Source organism: Lynx rufus, unplaced genomic scaffold, assembly GCF_022079265.1.
Source record: "Lynx rufus isolate CCGP_SWC_20201006 ecotype Redwood Valley unplaced genomic scaffold, mLynRuf1.p SCAF_14, whole genome shotgun sequence".
In the NCBI taxonomy this organism is placed as follows: Eukaryota; Metazoa; Chordata; class Mammalia; order Carnivora; family Felidae; genus Lynx; species Lynx rufus.
In genome coordinates this window covers 3,496,156-3,511,521 of record NW_025814828.1, presented here as the reverse complement: position 1 = coordinate 3,511,521, position 15,366 = coordinate 3,496,156, and the positions used below count along the sequence as shown (strand labels likewise).

At 44.3% G+C, this 15,366-nt stretch overlaps 1 protein-coding gene across 2 annotated transcripts in view; it reads left to right on the top strand.

Annotated features, from left to right (window-relative positions):
- The first annotated feature begins 9,173 nt into the window (after positions 1-9,173).
- Positions 9,174-15,366, top strand: part of NLGN4X (neuroligin 4 X-linked) — a 238,815-nt gene continuing 232,622 nt past the window's right edge. For both annotated transcript variants that reach the window (XM_047076352.1, XM_047076351.1), the window contains exon 1: positions 9,174-9,645. In XM_047076352.1, the coding sequence (XP_046932308.1) occupies positions 9,174-9,645 (472 nt within the window). The remainder of the gene's footprint in view (positions 9,646-15,366) is intronic.

The window sequence follows — 15,366 nt, the reverse complement described above, 5'->3', positions numbered from 1 at the left end:
TCTGTGCCCTTAAATTGCTCATAGTCTAGCAGTGAATGTAAACATTTAGGAAGTAACTATGACATAATGTGAATGTTCCTTCTGGTATTATCTTTCCCACTCTCCATAAATCTTGGTAAGCTTGTATTCACACTGTTGAATTTCAAAGCTTAACTCTTTTCTTCCTATCTTGCACAATCCAGCTCTCTCTCTATACCTAAAATTTTCAATGCATGTCTTAGACATCCCATCCCAGATTCTATCCTGCATCATCAGCCCACAGTCTCACAGGAGGTGGAAATAGACCACGTGATTGCTTAATAATAGCAATTTCAATACAGGCTTGGGGCGCCTGGCTGGCTCATTCCATTAAGCGTCTGACTCTTGATTTCAGCTCAGGTCGTGATCTCACGGTTTCGTGGGTTTGAGCCCCACATTGGGCTCTGTGCACTGACCTCGAGGAGCCTGTTTGGGATTCTCTCTCTCTCCTCTCTCTCTCTGTCCCTCCCCTGCCCATGCTGTTTCTCTCAAAATAAATAAACTTAAAAAATATCTAAATACGGGCTTTATCGCATCAACTGGGCTGTAGACTATGTTCAGATGGGAATTGGATTGACATTTCTTTATATTTAGGAGAGCGGCTCCCGCAGTGAAAGCATTTCTTAGAACCTCAGCAAGTAATTATTACTTTAAAAAAATGTTTCGGAGAGAAGGCGGGGAGGGGCAGAGGGAGAGAGGGAGAGAGAGAATCCCAAACAGGCTCCACGCTGTCAGCACAGAGCCCCAGTCGGGGCTTTAACCCATGAACTGCGAGATCATGACATGAGGCAAAATCTAGAGTTGGATGCTTAACCAACTGAGCCACCCAGGCGCCCTTCAGCAAGTAATTATAATTAGCGAGCATTTCCTGGGAGGATACTTCTTGTTCTAAATTTACATATTTGTATACATATGTATATATGTTTATATGCATTGATGCATATGTGTATTTATAGATACTATATAAATATATGTCTATTTTCACACACACACGTATGTTCCATGTGTTGGAACATACCTGCTCATGTCCCTGAGTCACATCCTGTACCCTGCCCATTTTATACAGAAGCAACTAGAGTCCCTGACGGTTTACACCCTTCTCTGGGGTTGCTGATGGAGTTTATATTAAAGCCTGGGTTAAGAGGTAGACGGCATGAGCCTTCAGATCATGTTCCTGCCCAAGCCCCAGAAGGCCCCCAGCTATTCAACACACGGGCAGATCGGTATGATGACGCCTTTCCGTGTGTCTGTGAGGCTTGCTCTTCACATAGGTCACGCTTCGAGCCCTCTGTTTGGAAGGGGATAAGCAACATCACATACAACTGGTTTTATTGATTATCTACAACATAAAGGGCACCGAACTGGGTACTGTGGGGGTTTACGGAAAAGGGAGAAGGCACAGTTTCTGAAGCTAATGTGCTTAATATTTCAGTGGCTTAGTTTGGAGACACACATGTACATGTATATTCACACTACATTATTAATTTGGATTGGTAGACTTGTATGTGTAAAAACTTGCCTATGTGTCACGTACAGTGGAATACTTGTGTGGAACATATATGTCGTATGTAGACATATGTACTATATAAATGTAAACAATGTCTGTTACATTTATACACACTATGCATGTATAAAAATTTTAAGGACAAACTCTCATGAAATAACTCCACATCCTTAGATAGGATAGAAAAAGATTACATCATTTATATAGAACAAATAATACAAGAAATGAGTGAATATTGCATGCAAGACAATCTTCTTCCTGAATCTCGATGGAGACATCAGGTGAAAGAAGTTGGTGACATATTTATCCTGCTGATATATGTTCTCTGGTATTGCAAAATGCATTTCTTCAATTTTTTTTAACGTTTATTTATTTATGAGACAGAGACAGAGCACGACAGGGGGAGGGGCAGAGAGTGAGGGAGACACACAGTCCGAAGCAGGCTCCAGGCTCTGAGCTGACAGCACGGAGCCCGCCGCGGGGCTCGAACTCACGAACCGCGAGATCACGGCCTGAGCCGAGGTCGGCGGCTTCACAGACTGAGCCAGGCAGGTGCCCCATGAAATGCGTTTTTCGCGGGTGTGGCTGTAAGGCAATTTCAGCTGCTTCTGACACAACAGACCTTCCCTTGTTTCTCCCTGTCAGTTATCTCACCCAAGTCGGGTCTTACCACTTCACTGGGGGACTTTCTTCTTCCCACCGGCTTCCCTATTTCGTGGACACTCCGTGTGGAGGATAATAGGGTGAGGTTTCAGAGAATCCGCAGGCTGAAGGCATCATAAGAGGCCACTTTGTCCAAGCCCTCCTTGTGTCGTTCAGGGGGCTGAAGCCCCTGGGCGCTAAGCGATGGGCCACAGGTCACCTGGCTAATTAGTGACCGGACAGGAGCACTCACAGCTGAGCTGAGTATTCATTTTAGTCATACTGCCAGGAACGGGCTATGTCAGCGGATGGCCTGGTCCCTGGGGCTCGTAACATAACTTTGGAAAAAAACCAGTTTCTGTCTCTCCTTCAACTTTTAAATCTGTTTGGATTGTGCGTGGGGACACGAAGGTGTGTTAACATTTAACATTTGCATTTTTCAAGAATCGCGTAAATACGTAAATTATATGCATTGATTTAAAAATAAAAATTAAACGCATATGCTGCTGTCCGACGACAGAATAGGACACTATCAGTGTCTGTGTCTATCCACGTGTGTGTTGTTTCTACCCCATCCCGTGTCCCAGACGCAAGCAGAATTTGGCTTTAAAAGTGCCGTTGCTTTTTTTATATTGTATTTCATTTTTTTAACGTTTAATTTCTTTATTTTGAGAGAGAGAGAGAGAGAGAGAGAAAGAGGGGAAGAGAGGCAGAGGATGAGAGAGAGAGAGAGAGAGAGAGAGAGAGAGAGAGAGAGAATATCCCAGGCAGGCTCCTTGCTGTCAGCACAGAGCCTGATGTGAGGCTTGATCCCACGTACCATGAGCTCGTGACCCAAGTCGAAATCGAGAGTCGGAGGCTAAACCGGCTGACCCACCCAGGGGCCCCTCTTTTAATATTTTAGTACAAATAAGCTCTAACCAATGCCCTGTTTAGTTTTATACAGTATTATATAAATAAAACCACGCCATGCATATTCTTCCGTGACTTGCTTTTTATTTTGGCGATTTCTCCATTTTGATACGTATGTCCGTATTTCATTCATTTTTCACTATTGGGCAGGGTGCTCTTTGCATGTGCCAACCTTTATGTGTCCATTCTCCTGGTAATGCACATCTGTGTTATCCTCCTTGCTCCTGTGACTATGTCTGCACGGGGACACTGTTTTGTGTCTCTGGACACACATATTAAAGAAGCTTGAGAGTAGAGACAGAGATGAGGAACACCAGGTAGTATGTGTATGTCTCTCCATGTGTGTGCAGTTAATCGGAACCAAAGTCTTCCTTGTGGTTGACTTCCCCATGGCACACCAAACTGTTCTCTAATGGGACGGCGCTAATTTTCACCAGCACGTATGAGTTTTCTAGGTGCCTTACGTCCTGGCTCAACACTTGGTACCATTTGACTTTTCCATCTTTCAGCCATAATGACTGAGGTCAGGCCTCCTGTCCCATAAGACCCTTGGCAGATTTGAGGACTTACCGTATGGAATTATGGGAAGGGGCGCCCGCCAAAGGTGGTATTTAACTTAGCCTGAATAACTTGACAAATAATGGTACCAGTTATTAAAATGTAGGGAACCAGAGGACAGGGCCAGTTCGACGGGATCAAAAATGAGAGTTTTCTGAACACCACAAGGTAATGTAAGTGAGAAGGTTCTGGAGACAGGACACTGTGACTTTGAAGATGCAGGACCAAGTTTGGTGACAGAAGTCCACCCGTAGCTGCAGATATTTGCAACTTATTTGATTTAGATTTGGAAATAATTTTTCGTAATAGCTTAATTAGACACAGAAAATCAAGCATTTAATGGCCTTTCCGTCCGTGCTGATATTTGTGTTTGCTAAGCACAGAATGTGGATGAGGAATTGAGCCGTACTCTTAAGGGTAGTTTCGTGAGAACGTAGCTTGTAGTGGGCTGGGGTCATGTCTTCATCCACCACTGTGTTCCCACCGCCTATGAAGCTGATCTTTCTGAAATGCTTCTCGACCTGTGATTAGGTTTTGCTGTGGCTATCGTAGCATCCTGTTGTCCACAGAGTTGACTCTAGAAAATCCCTTTATTCCTGACCTGAGTTTTGGGCTACAACTGTCAAGTATCTTTCTATCCAGTCAATTTTGACTGGACCATATGGAAGCCATCAACTCTTTGTCCTGTGTTTAGTCCGGGTTCTGTGGATCCGCTTGCTGGAAACTCCAGTTCCTTTTCCACTGTGGCTCAGGTGTGTTCCTGACCCATTAAAGAACAGACGTGGGCAGGCAGGCGGTGGTGTTGATTGATGCCCTGAGCCTGCAGTGCAGCATGCAACCACCTTCCAGACTGTGTAGTTGGCATCTTTATTTACTGTCCAATTACTTTATCTACATCTGAGCTTCATGGTTCAACACGGTAGATTTCTGTGGGATCCGATTTTCACAACTGAAAGTTCATAGGTGAATGAGAAGTGAATGTGCTGTAACGTTCGCCAAAGACAATGGATTGTAACCTTGCTCACCTAGGAGGTAAGACCAGAATATTAAATATATGCAAAAATATGCTAATTGGCTGATGGCTGACATTGAGTGAACCTTGGTAGGGATTGACGTGTGTGTGTGTGTGTGTGTGTGTGTGCGCGCGCAGGCTGCACATAGTTGGAAGAATGGCGATCCTCAGATTTCTTAGTAAACCCTATGGAAGGATTGTTGTACAAGCGCGTTAACTGGGCAGGGACCACAATCAGCTGTTCTTATTCCCGATGCTCATGAGGTCAGATGAACGTGATTCTTCAGAGTATCTCTGGACACCAGCCCTCCGTGAATCTCAGGCCTCCCGCGTAGCTGAGAGCCTCACGGAGGAGAGTTGTTTCTGGCTCCCTCCCCCCACCTTTTTTTTTTTTCCAAGTGGAGTGGTTGGGCTTTTGAAGATGTATCCAGAAAGTTTTCTGTCTTCTCACGTATTTGTCACCACATGGAAACGTAAAGTTTTGAACACCCAGGGGATGGGGGACGTGCTTTTATTCCTCGTTGGGTTCAAGACACCAAAATAAGTTTGGTCAGGACTCATGTTCACGAAGTACCTATTTTAACATGAAACCGATCTCAGTTTGAGTGATGCGCATGTTGGGGAGAAATGTATTGCGACTTTTATTTTGACCCATTTATATTCTGAAACGTCTGCACAGCGTGAGCTTTGCCTTAATTACAATCTCAGACAGAATAACCGCCCTGTGGAGAATCATTACAAAAGACCCTATCAAGTTATAAATCATGCCGAAATGCCACCATTAGATATTCCTCTTTCTGCAACCTTTGCAGAGAAAACATGCTATAAAGTCGTTCTTAACTCTCAAATTCTATCTATTCAATGGCATCATTTTTACATTTTTTCATTAAAATTTTTTATTCAGCTAATTCGCTTTAAATTTTTTTAAATGTTTATTTTTGAGAGAGAGAGAGAGAGAGAGCGAGTAGGGGAGGGATAGGGAGAGAGGGAGACACGGAATCTGAAGCAGGCTCCAGGCTCTGAGTTTTCAGCACAGAGCCTGATGAGGGGCTCGAACCCACAGACTGTGAGATTATGACCTGAGCTGAAGTTGGACATTTAACTGACTGAGCCACCCAGGTGCCCCTCTACTAATTCACTTTATAGTATGCCCTTTTATTTATAAAATATGTATAATATATAGAAGATTATATATAGATGTATGCAATGTATAATGTATTAAGTATATATATGTTATATGCATATATAACAACACTTCACCCCTTTTGAAATATTTTCCAGTGTCTGACATTTACATGAGAGGACTTTTTTTTTTTAGTCCCCAAATATGTTGGTTGGTTGAATTTATAGGGATTTTTTAAATCATGATGATGATGTGTGTTTAATAGATTTACTTTTGAATTCTGTATTACTTGTAATGCTAAAACTTTTAAAGTTGTCAGATATTTTAATGTAACACACACATACACACATACGCACACACACAAGCATATTACAAAGTTTTTTTTTTCAAAATACATTAAAAAATTTTTTTTAACATTTATTTATTTTTGAGAGACAGGGAGAGAGAGAGAGAGAGAGAGAGAGAGCGAGCGAGCACAAGCTGGGGAAGGACAGAGAGAGAGAGGGAGACACAGAATCCAAAGTAGGATCCAGGCTCTGAGCTGTCAGCACAGAGCCAGACGTGGGGCTGGAACTCACGAACTGAGAGATCGTGACCTGAGCCAAAGTCGGCCACTCAACCAACTGAGTCACCCAGGCACCGCTTAAAATACGTTTTTTAATGTTTATTCACTTTTTGAGAGACAGAGACAGAGTGCGAGCAGGGCAGGGGCAGAGGGAGAGGGAGTCACAGAATCTGAAGCAGGCTCTGGGCTCCAAGCTGTCAGCACAGAGCCCGACGTGGGGCTTGAACTCATGAACTGTGAGATCATGACCTGAGCTGAAGTCAGACGCCTAACCGACTGAGCCACCCAGGCTCCCCACAAACATATTATAATGTTTAAAATGTACCCATGGATACCTAAGTCACTTACATGGCCCCCAGAATTCCATGCTGGATGACTCAGACTGTGGTCCTCACTCTGGGGTCATTTAGCAATAACGGGAGACATTTGTGATTGCTCAAATTGGGTGGGGAGGTGTTACTGGCATCTAGCAGGTGGAGTCCAGACAGGATGCTTAACACCCTACCAGGCACAGGACATCACCTGCCTCAAAGAAGTACATGGTGCAGAATGGCAACACTGCTGAGGTAGAGAGACCATGGGCTTCAGATCAGATTACTTTTATGCAAATTAGCCAAATTTCAAACAATGAGGAAATAAGTAAGACAGTCCTGAACTGATGAACATTACCTATAAGGTGTTCACACGTCCCCAAACACCTTCTCTTAGGTCCTGCTGGTCCATGATCTCTCTCTGGCCCTCAGAACCCTGTGGGGAGGTCGGTTTAGGCAGAGGACAGGCTTGATCATTGGGCTCAGCGTGAACTCTAGGGCTGATCCCATTGTGTACTCTTAACACGCATGTGGCTTGTAGAGCCTCTCAGTCCTGCTCGCCACACCCCATGAAGAAGGTTTGACACACCATTGACCTACATTCCCAGCAGCTCAGCTCCCTTCCCTCAGCTCACAGAGGTAGCCTTTTGAGGACCTGAGTCTCTCAGAATCACAAATTAATGGCGAGTGCATTTTCATTCAGGTCTGATGAACTTGGCCCAGGAAGTCATAGACTATGGAATTTCCCCCAGAGGTGGTATAGCTCCATGACAGTTCCAGCTCTGATAGGTTTAATTTTTTTACGTTTATTTATTTATTTTGAGGGGGGCCAGAGAGAGAGAGAATCCAAGCAGGTTTCCACACTCAGCATGGAGACCGATGCGGGCTCGATCCTACAACCCTGAGATCATGACCTGAGCCAAGACCAGGAGTTGAATGCTTATGTGACTGAGCTATCCAGGCATCCCACCGATAGGTTTAATTAAAAAAAAAAAGCTCGTTGACATATTCTCCTGACATATTCTCCTCCACTGTGCACTTAACTGGGTGCTTATGGTCTAGTCCAGAAATAATCTGAATTGCCCACAACATCTTTACAAACGCATTCTCTGTTTTTGAGTTGAAGAACACTCTATTTAAGGATAGGATTCCTTGCACCACCTAATGTAATATTTTCTATCCCTAATGGATCATTCACAATCCTTTCCTGCTCATGCACAACATTCCTTAATGCCGTAAGAGGAACGATTGATCTAGTGAGAGTCATAAGATCTACATCGAGACAAGTCTGGGAGAACAGACTCAGTGGGAGGGTAACTCAAAAGTACCATCAGCTTTTAAAATGGGCTGCAAGGTGAGAAGTTTACCCTGGATGGCTTAGGTATCAACACTTTTAATTATGAATGATGTCCCTGATGGGACAAGCACTACAGAATGTACTTGAAATGCAGTGTCATGCTCAGTTCTTACAAGGATGTGGAGATTCAGGGTGATGATGTGCGGAGTCTAAAGATAGGTGCCATTAAGTAACCCAAGAGAGATTAGTATCCAGAGCCTACACTCATTTTTTCCCCAAGTCTATTTATTTATTTTTTTTGAGAGAGGGAGAGAGAGAGAGAGAGAGAGAGAGAGAGAGAGAGAGGACAGAGAGAACCTCAAGCAGGCTACACTCTGTCAGCATGGAGCCTGACTCAGGGTCCATCCCATGAACCATAAGATCATGACCTGAGCTGAAACCAAGAGTCGGATGCTTAACCCACTGAGCCACCCAGGCGCCCCTGAGCGTGCACACTTCTCCTTTCCTTGTACTGAAAAAATTTTCATGTGTTCCATGACTATCAGACCTTAGGGAATAGTGACAGTTTCCTTAAATGCTTGACAAACATTGGGAAGCACCTGTCCACCGACTGGCTGGTCATTGTAGCTAAAGGTGAAATTGGGAGATGTCATTTGAGCAATATGTATCACTTTTGGGCAACTCAACAAAGACAACGTTCAACAAATGCTGAATGTCTTCTAAATGTCCCGTGTCGTTCCTGGTAATGGGCACCCAACAAGAATTAAGACAAGTGAGGCTCTTGCTAGGTTCTGTTACATGAAGATAGATGCTCAGCAGCAAATAGGAATTTCATAGAGTCATGGTGAGGGTTGCATGGCACCCTTGGCTTCATTATCATCATCCGTGTTTGCTTTTGTTTTCTTCTCCCCCATTAGGCGGACTGCTCTGCCTGGGAGTTTTCCTAAGGAATCCTTGTCCTCGGGTATCGGATGGTCACCGCCTCCTTGGAGCCTCACACTTGCCGGGATTCGGTGCCAGGATTAAGAGAGGGCTGCTCTCTCTCGCAATGGGCTGCCGAGACAACTGCTGGGTTTCTTCTTAACCTTGGGCTCTGTCTATGACCCATCTGAGAGGCTCCCCTCCTGGGTCCTTTGCTCCCTGGAAAGCCCTATCTCTCTGCGGGCTCGCCTCACGGCTCTGTTTGCTTGGAGTTGTATCACACGGACACCCGCGGATGTGGAAGTGAACAATGTCGAGGCCCAAGGGACTGTTATGGCTTCCGTTGTTCTTTACCCCGGTCTGCGTCATGTTGAACTCCAATGTTCTCCTGTGGATAACCGCTCTTGCCATTAAGTTCACGCTCAGTGACAGCCAAGCACAGTATCCAGTGGTCAACACAAATTATGGCAAAATCCGGGGCTTAAGAACACCATTGCCCAATGAGATTTTGGGTCCAGTGGAGCAGTACTTGGGGGTCCCGTATGCCTCTCCTCCCACTGGAGAGAGGCGATTTCAGCCCCCAGAGCCCCCGTCCTCATGGACTGGAGTTCGAAATGCCACCCAGTTCGCTGCGGTGTGCCCCCAACACCTGGACGAGAGGTCTTTATTACATGATATGCTGCCCATCTGGTTTACTGCTAATTTGGATACTTTAATGACCTACGTTCAAGATCAAAACGAAGACTGCCTTTACTTAAACATCTACGTGCCCACGGAGGATGGTGAGTAGTTTATTTAAACAGTAAACAGCACGTGCTCGCCCAGTGTTGGATTTGCCAACAGGGTTTTCGAATGTCCTGTGCATGATATTTTTTCCTATAACCTGTTTACATTTTTCATATTGTGAATGCAGCGACGACCCTAATTTATGATTCATTCCCCTTGTATTTACCGAGCACTCAGAGATGGACGGTGCTGTAATTAATGACTTAATTATTTTCATCTATTGCCTTTTTAGCGTGTTTACAATGTGTATCTGCAGCGGATAACCAGTGCGAGCATGTAGTGTTACCTTTTCTGCCCGCATCATCTGTAAAGGGACGAGTCTATAGAAAACAATAGAATTAAGAACACTGTCATGTTTAAGTTGCAAACTGAAAATTAGAAGGCATGGTTCTTTTTCATTAATGCCTAAAGATTTTAGCAGTTTCCTCCTTCCTTCCTTCCCTCTTTCTCTCCCTCCTCTCTTTCTCTTTCTTTCTTTTCCTTCCCTCCCTCCTTTCTCCCTCTTTTTCCTTCCTTCCTTCCTTCCTTCCTTCCTTCCTTCCTTCCTTCCTTCCTTCCTTCCGAGTCTTGAAAGGAAAACCACTGATTGTTTTAAACATAGAAGCAAGGGATATTTCATACAATGGTTGGATTTCATTGTTTAGACTCATTATTGCTAACATAAATTTACAGCTTGTTTCCTCCTAATATTCACAGCAGTCAAATGGCTAACGAGTATCCTTACATGATTCTAGCTACATTAGGAGATAATGTGCTTGCTTGAACAAAATGTTCCCTTTCTTCTCAGTAGCACAGCCATGAAAATCTGTAAGAACCAATGATGTTTGATTTATTCATTTAATCCAACGGTAGTAAAATTTGGTTATCTTCCTGTCTGTGTAGATTTCAAATTAAAAAACAAAAAAATTTGTAAAGGCTAACCAGACTAATGTTATGCTGCAGTGTGAACACATTTCTCACTGACCATTTGCGTATGCTATTTTTAGACAAGGGGAGACAAAAGCCTGAAAGGTACATCTTACTGGAATTAAAAGAAGTAATTTACAGGAACCATAGACACCATCAACTATAGAAACGAAAATGTGTCCTTTGCATCTTTTAGGGGAGAGATTTCTTTTTCTTTTTGTTCTTTTTGCCCCCCTTTAATCCTTGGAGAATGATTTTTACTTAAGATTTGCCTGAGGGCGTGCAAGAAGGGATCCACGGTGTCCAAAATTGGATCAGCTGTCCTGTGCTGTGTCCTTGTCCGTGCTGAAAGGTAGCCTCAGCACGTCACGAAACACCAGACCGTGGTGGTCTATTACCCACATCACAGAGAACCCCCGGAGAAAGAGGAGGAAAGACAGTGCACTATTCTATTTGTACACTAATATAATTATAATCTCTGGCTGGTGGTGCTTGTAGGGAAGCATAACCATACCCCAAACTAACGAGACAGCTCACTTCTGAAGCCGCTTAGCTGGGTGGTGGTTGTTCTCCTCGCGACCTATGCAAATAAGAAATTAGAAGAAGCAAAGGCAGAAAAGGACAGAGAGAACAACACAGCGTACAAGATGAAATTCGCCGTCCTGGTACGCTTGCCGTGCTGGGGACTCTGTGGCTCTCCCCTCCCGGTGAGAGGTCGGTTGGTCCGAAAGAGACCAACCCCGGAGAAAAGTCAGTAGCCTTCCTGACTGCAGCACTGAGATGTGCAGTTGTGTAGCTCGGAAACACGAAGGATTTGGCCATTTCACTGTGGTCTGCTGCTGACGAGGAATTGGGAAATGCTACCTGATGGAAAAGCAATCCAAACTTAAAAGAGTAAGGCCAGCGTGGCTTGCTTACCTGTTCAGAGCTGTTTTGCAAACAGTATCTCACGTGATCTTGACGAGAGAATCAGAAATCCAGTAGGGGCCGAAAGGCAGAATGTGTTTTCCTACAACGTATAAATATTGGCATTTCGCTCGTGAGTGAAGGTGTACCTGCCTGTATGTTTGTACAAAGAACAAATCACAGCCTGTAGGGTCAGGAGTCTTGAGGTTTCTTTTTCTTTTCTTTTTAAAAATATTTGCATCAATTTGAGAATCAATGTGGAGCTTTAGAAATTTAATTGTTGGTTATTCACTTAATGAATGAACTCCCCACCCTTAATAACATATTGAAATGGCAACATGCTGATTCCTCCAAGGACCTCCCTTTATGGACTGCCTTAACTCATATCAATGCATTTATGTAATGATGTAAGACAGCAATATTGCATATACCACTTTGATCCTTCAATTTTCTAAAAAAAATTTTAACGTTTATTTATTATTGAGACACAGAGTATGAGCAGGGTAAGGGAAGAGAGAGAGGGAGACACAGAATCCCAAGCAGGCTCCAGGCTCCAAGCTGTCAGCACAGAGCCCGACGCGGGGCTTGAACTCAGACACTGCGAGATCACGACCTGAGCCGAAATAAAGAGTCGGACAGTTACGGGCACCTGGGTGGTGTACCTGCTTAAGAGCTGAGCTGTCAGCTGAGCTGTCACAGTGTGGAGCCTGCTTGGGATTCCATCTCTCTCTGTGCCCCTCCCCTGCTTGTTGTCTCGTTGCCTCTCTCAAAATGAACACAAATAAACATAAAAAAAAGAGTTGGACTTTTGACCGACCGAGCCACCCAGGCGCCCCGATCCTTCAATTTTTTTTAAAAATTTTTTTTTTTTCAACGTTTATTTATTTTTGGGACAGAGAGAGACAGAGCATGAACGGGCGAGGGGCAGAGAGAGAGGGAGACACAGAATCGGAAACAGGCTCCAGGCTCCGAGCCATCAGCCCAGAGCCCGACGCGGGGCTCGAACTCACAGACCGCAAGATCGTGACCTGGCTGAAGTCGGACGCCTAACCGAGTGCGCCACCCAGGCGCCCCTCAATTTTTTAGATTCATTCTTTCTGTGTCAATCAGAGGGTGACGGGGTTGACCATGCCCACCTTGACTTGACTCCCAAAGATAGTTCTTGAGTACCCACCACTTGCTTAGATGTTGGGATTGCACAGGACATGAGGATTCCTAATTTAGGGAGACGGACGCTTGTGGGCAAAAAAACGACTCCCCAAAGGCACCTCCATTGCTAATCCCTGGCACCTGTAACTGTGACACCTTCCATGGCGAAGGGCCGTTTCCATTGCGTGTGGCATTGCCTTGGCTCATCGGTTGACTTGACGCTAAGGGGAGCGTAGCTTGCACAACCTGGGTGGGACCACCAGTTAATGACAAAGACCCTCCATCCGTTGCTGCACCCTGGCGCTGCTGCTTTCTGTCTCCCGGTGCCAGCTTCCAACCCTGACCTTCCCAACTGTAAGGTAACACCTGTTTGCTGCTGTGTGACGATGCAACGTGCACGGCAGTGTGTTACAATCCTGCTAGAACTCCACAGTGAAGCCTATACCCTAAGTGAAAACAGAGTAATGGCTGAAGCACTTGGTTTGTTTTGAGCCTTCAGAACCCCTACCCATTCTGAGACTCCGTGTGCTTTCCTTTCCATCTCCAGTGTTGCCTATAGGTGGGAAGACCTTCTTAATGCTGGCTGGTGAAAATTTGCTGCTTTCTGCACGCATACCAAGGGGATGGTACTCGTTCCAGTTTGCGGGCACTCTGCAGAGTTGAGGCATTAACTCTGTTGGGTAGAAACGCAACCTTTGTGTCCACTGTGATAGTATAGGGCTAGGGCAAATCCTACTAAGTGTCATACTTCAGAGGGATTGTACACAGGGATGTCATGAAGGGCCATTTAAAATTTCCAGAGTCAATGTCAATGAATGAGCCACAGCAAAACACCCAAGTGGTCCTCTTCTGTCTACTAAATCTCGCTCACAACGGGAGCTGCATGTCTAAATGGTGTCCCGTTTGCACCCATGTTAGCAAAATAGTTTGGGCTCCTCACCTGTAGACCTCAAGATCCTACCAAGATCTGGGCAGAGTGATGCTTTATGCTTTTTTTTTTTTAATATAATTTATTGTCAAGTTGGCTAACATACAATGTGTACAGTGTGCTCTTGGTTTCGGGGGCAGATTCCCTTGGTTCATCGCTTACATACAACACCCAGTGCTCATCCCAACAGGTGCCCCCCTCAGTGCCTACCACCCATTTCCCCCCACCCTCCCCTGCCCCTCCATCAACCCTCAGTTCTCTGTATTTAAGACTCTCTTATGCGTTTATTTCAAACAGAGAGGGAGGCAAACCATAAGAGTCTCTTTATGCTTTTTATTTGTATTTATTTATTTTTTTACTAAGTATTATAGAACTTGGGCATTTTTTAAAATTTATTTATTTTTTTAATATATGAAATTTATTGTCAAATTGGTTTCCATACGACACCTAGTACTCATCCCAAAAGATGCCCTCTTCAAGGCCCATCACCTACCCTTCCCTCCCTCCCACCCCCCCATCAACCCTCATCTTTATGCTTTTTGATGTAAACCCGCTTCCCGCCTCCAGCTGAGTCTAGAGAGATAGCTGTAAGAACGTGCCCACCTGGGTTCACATGCCAGCCTTTCCCCTTACCAGCCAAGGGATGACGGCGGACAGGTCACATGGCTTGTACGTGCCTCTGTTTCCTGTGGGTGTGAATGAGATCCATTGGGATTTAAGGCGTTCATGTATGAAGTATCCTGCACATGTAACCACTCTGTAGTCCGATGTTAGTGCAGCATAATTCATCGTCAAAAAGGGAACAAAAACAACATATCAGCAAAATTGCATGTGCTTGTGGAGTCTAACATAAATATTAATCCAGTGCGTAATAAATGTTTCTTGTCTGTCACATAATCATTTACTGTGGTAGTGGACGGGTCAGCTTAAGGAACGGGATCGAGGGACCATCCTTTCTGATAGTGCTGAGTATGGCTTTAAGAAAAGGGAATGTAGAGGGAATACGATACTGTTTTACAAGAGCACAGAATTATTCTGCTCTCCCTTATTCCGGAGCCTGGTCTTTTCCAGCCTCAGTTGTCAAATGCGTTTTTAGCATCCTGTGTGAGTTACAGAAATTAATCATCAAGAAAGCATTAAAATTCATTTCTTGGAAGAGTGCCTTTGCACATCCAAAGACAATAGTAGTCTTTTTTTTTTTTTAAACGTGAGATAAAAGAGAGATTAATTTCCTTTCTGTTCTCATCAAGTCTCAGTCCATTTGTATGCATGTAAGTCACATGCAGGTGACAAAGTAAAAGGGTAACCGAGTTAGAGTTAACACAGTGAGACAGATGTTTTAACGAATCAACATGCAACTCTGTGAAAACAAAGGATTGTCATTTCCGTCTGTCACTCGGGTCTGTGACGTTGTGTAGAAGTAGCTTGTAAGGGAAGGTAATTATGGAAGATTATTAAACAGAAATCTCTCTGACAAGGATTCCTGGAAGGGAATTGAGCATTTTGCGAAGACGGTTATCTTGGAGTAGATTTCTGATAACCTGCATTTCTCTACCAGCTTAGAAGATTGAGACATTCAACCTTCTCCACATTTAGTGACGTCAGCTATATTAGTGGTAATAGCAGGCCTCTTAGACCTCTTCTGCATATTGTTTAGGATTCTAGCAATTTTGGAGTATGCCGCTGCTTAATTATGAATCATAATTAACAAGATGATTATACAGATAATTTTGACATGGAAGAGGTCAGTACATTATCTGTTGAATTTCATGTGAATGTCATGTTATTCTCGCTACATGAGCTTTCACTGGAAGATTCAGTTCCTCGT